We start from the raw sequence: 8,742 nt of genomic DNA on the forward strand, positions 1-8,742 counted from the left end.
ACAAGATGGAGTCACATAGTGAAGAAGTCCCTAATTTTAATTTTTTTATATATAAATTATATGTAAATTTTAGTTTAGTCCTTTTTAAAATTTTATTTTAGTCTTATTTTAATTTGTAAATATTTTTTATTCCCTCTAATATATTATCTAACTCCGCCCTGATTAGCTCTTTAGTTGAATTGATTAATTATTAAAGAAATTTTACTAACAAATATTAAAATCAATTGTTAAAAATATATTCCAAATCGAAAGTGTGTATTAACTATTAAGATTATTTACTTATAAATAGTGTAAAAAATTGGCATATAGGATGCATTTTAAAAGACAATAAGTGAATTAGTCTTTTAATATAAAAGATTTCATATTAATAATCTTAACAAGTACATTAACTAAATGCATAATATAAAGATAATTAAATGACTAGACTTTGTTCCAATGCATTGGGTTCTTTATTAATTACTCTTCAAGTATGTGCTCACTAATCACCATTTAATTATAGGTTGCCAATTAAAACATAGCTTAATTATGTGATGATGAGTAGATTAGTAGCTGCAGGTTTCGTCACTTGGTAGAATCATTATGACTTGTTAGGCTGAACCAAAAAAATGTACAGGGAAAAAAATGAAAATAATGGGGTGAGAGAGGCTCGAACTCTCGACCTCAGGATCACTCTTAAGCTATGAGACCTACGCGCTAGCCAACTGCGCCACCACCCCATATGCTTATTTTTCTTGTGCTGTGTATTATCCTTTTTACTTTTGACATTTAAAAAAAAAATAATTACAAAAAACCAACTTTGTGTTTATGTTTATAATTTAAGATTTATAATCTAAAATTTAAGATAAATAAAATAATATTAGAAAATTAGTTACCTTACCCTACTCTTTTTAGAAACTTAAAGAGTATTAAAATCTTGATCCATGTTATTGTAAAGAGAAAAAATGCTAAAAAGATGAAATTTTTTTAATAAATAATTAGATATTTATTCAGGACATATATTATTTTATTTATAATAATTTTTTAAAATAAATTATACACTTCTTTTTATTTTTTTCACAAAAAAAAATTTCATTATAAAATTGTTCTAAAATCTTATGGAAAAAAAAAGAAAGAGATTGGCGAAGAAATGGCTTTCTTTTATGTCGTGAGACATTCCAATTTCAACAGATTGATTATTGAAATACAAGTTGATTAATTATATTTTAAATAAAGACGTCATCGCCAAGTAGATGAAAATTACATAATTATTACAGTAAATTAAACATGTTCAATTGTGCATAAACAACAAGTGCTACAAGACAATTAAAATAATAATTAAGATTGACGCCGTTTGTTTTTTCCCTCTAGTAGATTCCGTTTTTCGTTAGCCCATGCAAATGGACAACGTAGAAGCTTAATGACCGCTATAAAACAAAAATAAGCTTTCAAAATCATATTGGATCCCAATCATAGCTTATATATAACATATTAATAATAGAAGCTTATTAAAACTAACCTCATAATAATACTCCCCAGTCCCCACCCACATTCACAAGAACCAAAATTTTGTGAAGTGTGTGATATCTTTAATTTTGATTTTGTCAAGCATCATGGGAGTGTTGTTGAGTGAAGAAAAAGGAGAAGATTACACTGAAGATGGCACAGTGGACCTCAAAGGTAGACCCGTTTTAAGGTCAAAGACTGGGAGATGGAAAGCTTGCTCCTTCATAGTAGGTAAACATACACTGCTACATTTTTTTTTTTTGAAAAATACTATTTGTACACTAAAATCAATTACTAAAATCAGCCACTAATATATTTGTGTATAAATACATGTGTGGTTTAATTTATTTTTATAATGTATTTATATTCCAGCATGTATTTTATACTAGTGGCTGACTTTAGTGACTGATTTTGGTGTAAACGTAGCATAACTCTATTTTTTTATCTAAATATATGAACGACATACATTTTAAATGTAATTATTAGAATTTAATTTTATTCGTACATTTAATGGTATAACAATACAATGACAAAAATGATTATTTTTAACATTGGCTATACATAAATAGTCGAATTTAATTAGATATTTATGTAAAATATTTTAATTTATATTGCGAGTGCATCAAAATTAAACTCGTTAAGTGTTATGTATTTATATTTGTAGGGTATGAAATGGTGGAGAGGATGGCATACTATGGGATAGCATCAAACTTAGTGGTGTACCTAACAAAGGAGCTGCATGAAGGGACCGTCAAATCTTCAAAAAATGTAACCAATTGGGTTGGAGTTGTATGGTTCATGCCAGCCATTGGTGCTTACATTGCCGATGCATACCTTGGTCGATATTCGACCTTTCTAATTTCATCTGCCATTTACCTCTTGGTATATATCAATTTAATTAATGTCATACACCAATATATAAATATATAATAGTTTTATTGTTGCTGTTCCTATATATCTCTTCAACAAGTCTACAATAATAATAATAAATTAATAATATAACTTTTCTTTTGGGACTTATATTAGGGAATGTGTTTGTTGACTCTAGCGGTTTCACTGCCAGCACTAAAACCGCCACAATGTCCACAAGACAAAGATTGCCAGAAAGCAACATCATTGCAAGTGGGCCTATTCTTCTTGGGCCTATACATCATTGCAGTGGGCACAGGTGGCACCAAGCCCAACATCTCCACAATGGGAGCAGACCAATTTGATAAGTTTGAGCCCAAAGAAAAGGCCCAAAAGATCTCATTCTTCAATTGGTGGGTCACATTCATTTTAATTGGCACCATATTCTCAAACACTGTGTTGGTATATATACAAGACAATGTGGGCTGGGCCCTTGGGTATGGGATCCCAACAGGTGGGCTTTTGTTCTCGATTTTGGTATTTTTGTTTGGGACTCCTTTTTATAGGCACAAGTCGCCATCTGGAAGCCCATTAACGAGGATGCTTCAAGTGATTGTTGCTGCTGTGAGAAAGTGGAAGCTTGAGGTCCCTGATGATCCAAAAGAACTATATGAGCTTACTGTTGAGGAGTATGCAATTAATGGAAGGAACAGAATTTATCATAGCCCTTCATTAAGGTAAGAAATTAAACGGAATTTAATAATTTAGAGTACACAGACACAGTAGCCCTATCATTAATTAAGGTTAAATTATTTCAACAAAGCATTTTACATCGGTAACCCTAATAAAAGAAGTCAAAGAAATTTTTTTTGGGTAAAATATATTTTTTTATTTTTGAAATTTGGCAAAAATTTTAAAAATATTTTTAAGTTTTATTTTATTTGTGCTAAAAGTTTTCGATTTGCATTACATATACTCTTGACCGCTAAATTTTTAAAAAATTTAAGATCAATCTAACAATAATGCACAAAAATTATGCTTAATTTGCTTGTGTTGAAGGGTTATTTTTATGAAATTGTTGTTGAATCGGTTTTAAATTTTTTGAAAAATTAGCCGTCAGAAATATATTTGATATAAATTGAAAATTTTTGGGATAAAATTAAAACAAAATAAAACTTACGAATACTTTTAAAATTTTTGTGAAATTTCAGAGAAAAAAATATATTTTATCCAAATTTTTTTTATCAAAAGAAATGAATTTGTTTAAAGAAATAGATAACTCGCATGAGATGTAATCTAGCTAGGAATTGTGTTATATTAACTTATTGGGGTAAAATATACTTTAGGGATAGTTTTGACGTAAATAAAAAATATTAAGAATAAAATTAAATAAAATTAAATATTAAAAATATTTTTAGAAAAATTATAAATATTAAAAATAAAAAATATATTTTATTCTAAACTTATTTTTATAAATTGAAATGGTTGTAGTTTCCTTGACAAAGCTGCAATAAAAACGAAGCAAACACAGCCATGGATGCTATGCACAGTGACACAAGTGGAAGAAACAAAGCAGATGATGAAAATGGTTCCAATAATGGTGACAACATGCATGCCAAGCACAGTGATAGCACAAGCAAACACACTGTTCATCAAACAAGGCACCACTTTGGACAGAAGCATAGGACCCAATTTCAAGATCCCACCAGCATGTCTCACTGCATTCATCAACATATTCATGCTTCTCAGTGTTGTTACCTATGACCGTGTCCTTGTTCCTCTTGTTAGGCGCTACACCAAGAACCCCAGAGGGATCACCTTACTTCAGAGACTTGGAATTGGACTTGTGATTCACATTGTTATAATGACTACTGCATGTTTGGTTGAGAAGAAGAGACTCAGTGTTGCAAGACAACACAACCTCTTGGGCCACCATGACATCCTTCCTCTCTCTATTTTCATCTTGCTTCCCCAGTTTGCATTGGCAGGTACCTATTATGGATGTCCACGTGAAGTTGATACCTAAAAATCACTGTTAGATGATTTGACTAAATTTTCATCTAACGACTTTTAGATATCAACTTTACGTGAGGTCGACTTCACATGAGTTTTCACCTAAAAAATCTATATGATCAAAAATTATCATCGATAATGCTAGGAAGATAATAATTAAAATTTTGTTATTTAATTGAATAAAGTATGCTTTTTGTCTTTAAAGTTTGATAAAAGTTTTAAAAATATTCCTAAGTTTTATTTTGTTTTAATTTTGTCCTAAAAATTTTCTATTTGCATCAAATATACCTTCGACGGCTAACTTTTCAAAATATTTAAGACCAATTTAACAATAATACATGAAGATTATGCTTGATTTGTTTGTGGTGAGAGTTGTTCTTATGAAATTATTGTTGTTGAATTTGTCTTAAACTTTTTTTAAAAATTAGCCGTCAGGGGTATATTTGATACAAATCAAAAATTTTTAGGATAAAATTAAAATAAATTAAAACTTAGCGGTACTTTTTAAAATTTTTGTCAAACTTCAAAGACAAAAAATATATTTTACCCTATTTAATTTAATATTTATAATTTTATGCATATAATTTACATATTTATTATATATAAAATTATATAATTATTTTAATAATAATTAATAAATATAAAAAAATAAAAAGTGATAATTAATAAATACTAAATAAGATAATTTTATATTAGTTAAGGTGATATTTGATTATTGTCTTTTAAATATTATTGTTTATCTTATTTTATTTTTGGATCAATTATTTCATTGTGATCCAATTTCTGGCCATTTAAATTAAATTCGGTTTAGTAAGCTTTTAAGAAAATAATAATTAGTAAGGTAAATAAAATGAATGAACAATAATAAATATCTCTTTTATATTTAAATGTATATAATAAAATTTTGTTTAAGTAAAATTATGCATAAGTTGAAGCTTACTAGCAAATTAAAATGATCATGGATTAAAGCATAAATTTGAAGTTTTTTTTTAATATGAAATTATATAGTTTAAATTTGATCAATTTTAAAAATTATATTTAATAATTGATTAAATTTGATCGAATTTGAAATATGGATACTAAATTTACACTCTCTATATAATTAATTAGATCATGTTTAAAAATTTATTGATTTTACTATATTGATCACTACTAATAATTATATACTATATTGTATACAAAAAATCAGTCACCATGTAAATGTGTACAAAATACACATCATGTAAGATGTAACATTATTGTTAAATTTATTTCTAGCTAGAAACTTTATTATTGGATTTGATTTGGATTGAATTCAACATCTTTGATGATGATGGCAGGAATTGCTGATACCTTTGTGGATGTTGCTAAGCTAGATTTGTTCTATGATCAAGCACCAGAAGGCATGAAAAGTTTAGGAACATCATATGTTTTCATAAGCTGGAGCATTGGAACGTTTTTCAGTAGTTTCCTTATATCAACAGTTGCTGATCTCACCAAGAGAAACAATGGTCAAAAGGGTTGGATTTTGGATAATCTGAATGTCTCTCATTTGGATTATTATTATGCATTCTTGGCCATTCTTAGTGCTATCAATTTCCTCTGCTTTTTGGTGGCTGCAAAGTTCTTTGTCTATAACAATGATGCAACACAAGCATCAATAATTGGCTTCGAGATGAAAAATAATAATGCTTCATCACATGACAAAATGGAACTAAATCAAAGTAATACCCCAAATCCTTAGGGAAAATAGTTTCTCTATCTTTTGTTACTACATATAAGCATTCTCAAAACGTAGATAATAATAATAAAGCTTCAAAGGATACTGTTCTTGTATGTTGATTAGAACATCAACCAAATTTACATGAGGGTTTTACTCATGTATGCTTGAAATAAAAGAAATCTACCGATGCATTTCTAGCATATACAAAACTAAACATAACTAATAGTGCATTTTATGTATATATTTTACAATAACTTTCATTAATCTGACTCTGCATACTTTCAAATATTATTTAGAGTAATGACAATAATATAAAGTTATTTAATTTAATTTAATATTTATAATTTTATGTATGTAACATTTATAATTACATATTTATTATATTTAAAATTATATTTTTATTTTAATAATAATTAAGAAATACAAAATAAAAAATAATATATTTGTTTAGATTTTTATTGCTAAGTTCCTTTTAGGGGGGAACGCGGATCGGATTGGATCGAATATGGCCAAAATTTTGATCCGATCCACACTAAAATAATCGGATCGGATATTAAATATATTTGCAAAATACAAAAATATTTTTAAAAGTTTATTTTTATAAAAAAATATCAATAAATTTATTTTTTCTATTTTTTTAAATATGTTTACCATTAAAATAATATTAAACAAACTTTTTTTAAATAATAAACTAAAATAATACAACATATATGATAATTATTAGTTGAAATAAAATATAACAAGAATATTTTTTTTTTTTTTGCGGATATGCAGATACCTACACAAAATCCGCAATCAAATCCTATTAATGTGTGGATCAGATCCGATCCGATTCGATAGCCTTGCGGATCGGGTCCATATCCGCAATTTTTGTATCAGATTCGGATAAACACCACGGATATGCGGATCGAATCCGAACCATAAACCCTCCTAGTTCCTTTCGACTAACAACTGATATATATATTTTGTCCTTTTCAGATTCATTATATGCTTTTTTCTAGTGACGCTGAAATTCACTAAGAATCTGGGCCTGCATATGGATCAGGGTCAACTACTGCAGTTACCCCTATTGTTTCTGGATGTTCGACACAGAAATCCGTCGACAAAGACACTATTCTCATACTGTCGACACAGAAATTCGTCGATCAAGACACGGAACCACCCTTTAGTATTCCTTCTCTAGATGTTGGAGATTTGAGTTTTGATGACATCAACTTTGATCTGGAAAATATCTTGTCTGAAACTCGACAGATTTACTCCTCTAAAGGAACTATGAGATTGTCTTCTGGTCCAGAATTGAGCATTGTTATCCCTAAAGCTGAGAAGTCAACTCAAGCAGCATCGACCAAAGAAAAAAGGTTATAGAAAAAGTTAGGGTTAAGTACGATTTTGGTCCCTAAAGTATAGGTCGAAAATTTTTTCCGTCCCCAACCTTTCTTTGCACACAAAATCGTCCCTAAGGTTTAACTTAGTTTTAAAACCGTCATTCGAACCAAAATATCCTTCTCCTTTTTCACCAAAATACCCAATTTCTATTCTTCTTTTTCTTTCTTCTCCATCACAACAGTATCTCTTTTTCCTTTTCTTCTTCTTCTTCATCACAACACCAAAATATTATTTTTTGGACTCAATTGGACATTCTGAATCTTCTAGGCCAACCCTTCAGTTTAGAGTTATTGTGGTCTAATATGTTTCCTTAAACTCCATCATCTCTGGGCCAATGAGTATTACAAAATCCATGTGTGAATTTGTATTTTGTCCTTTAGTGAAAAAAGTTTCATTTTTAATCAGTTTTATTTTACCTAGTATTTTTAAATAAAATTAAACTATGCTTTATGATGTCAAGTCTTTTCAAGGTTTAGTTATAGGTGATGCAATTGCATGTTTTAAAAAACTTTTTTTTCCTTGCTGCAGTTACCAAACCTCTCTCTTTATAACTCCTTCCACTACCTCTTCGTTCTTCTCCACTACCATTAGTAATTTGTGTGTTCGAAACTTTTATCCACACCAATGAGGAAGAAAATCGTTATTTAAAAGAGTCCAAGCGCCAAAATCCTCAAACTCCCTGAAAAACCTAGAACTTTTCCTCGCTCCAAAGATCAAACCTTCACATCATCACCATTTCCACCAACCTCTCCTCCTCACACCAATCTAATGGCACGCACCAAAACCACTCAAAGGTATCCCTCCTCTTCCAAGCCGACGGCTCCACCCAGTGCTCCCTCTAGACCAGTCACTTCGAAAGGGAAGTGTCCTGCTGTTGAGGAGCCTGCGCCTGAACCATCGCGGCTTAAGCCAAGGTCAGACCATCAACGTTCTCAAAGAGGTAACCCTCATCTCCCTCTCAAATCGGTTAAGGAGCCTTCCATTGACCCTTTTGAACACAAATCACAATTCATGACCTCTCACTCTAACTACAATCCTCACCATTTTTTTATCTACCACGAACCATGATTTCTATGGTCTTGTATACTATTCTCACTAAATCTGAAATTTCTTTTGCATACTTAATGGTAAGGCATATGTTTGATTGCATAAGAAGTGAGAAAGATAAAGCTCTTCTTTATGGCATGTTTTTAACCTATATTTTTGAACATTTTAGTGTTGACCTGTCAAATGAGACATATGAAAATAGACACTCATATCTAAAAGGAGGTGGTTCAATGAAACAGCAAAAAAAGGGACCAACTCGAACT

The 8,742-nt window shown here is 29.7% G+C and overlaps 1 protein-coding gene and 1 non-coding gene across 2 annotated transcripts; one reads left to right on the forward strand and one right to left on the reverse strand.

The window, feature by feature from the left end:
- Positions 1-631: 631 nt before the first annotated feature.
- On the reverse strand, positions 632-716 carry TRNAM-CAU (transfer RNA methionine (anticodon CAU)). Its single transcript is given in 2 exon segments — positions 632-667; positions 679-716. It is a non-coding gene; the product is annotated as a tRNA-Met (tRNA).
- Positions 717-1,480: 764 nt separating this feature from the next.
- LOC130932720 (protein NRT1/ PTR FAMILY 5.2-like) lies at positions 1,481-6,146 on the forward strand. Its single transcript, XM_057862128.1, has 5 exons — positions 1,481-1,713; positions 2,147-2,364; positions 2,509-3,068; positions 3,823-4,319; positions 5,664-6,146. The coding sequence occupies exons 1-5, from the start codon at positions 1,590-1,592 to the stop codon at positions 6,065-6,067; spliced, it is 1,803 nt and encodes a 600-aa protein (XP_057718111.1). The 5' UTR covers positions 1,481-1,589; the 3' UTR covers positions 6,068-6,146.
- Positions 6,147-8,742: the final 2,596 nt, after the last annotated feature.

The sequence above is a fragment of the Arachis stenosperma genome, chromosome 6 (assembly GCF_014773155.1).
Source record: "Arachis stenosperma cultivar V10309 chromosome 6, arast.V10309.gnm1.PFL2, whole genome shotgun sequence".
In the NCBI taxonomy this organism is placed as follows: domain Eukaryota; kingdom Viridiplantae; phylum Streptophyta; class Magnoliopsida; order Fabales; family Fabaceae; genus Arachis; species Arachis stenosperma.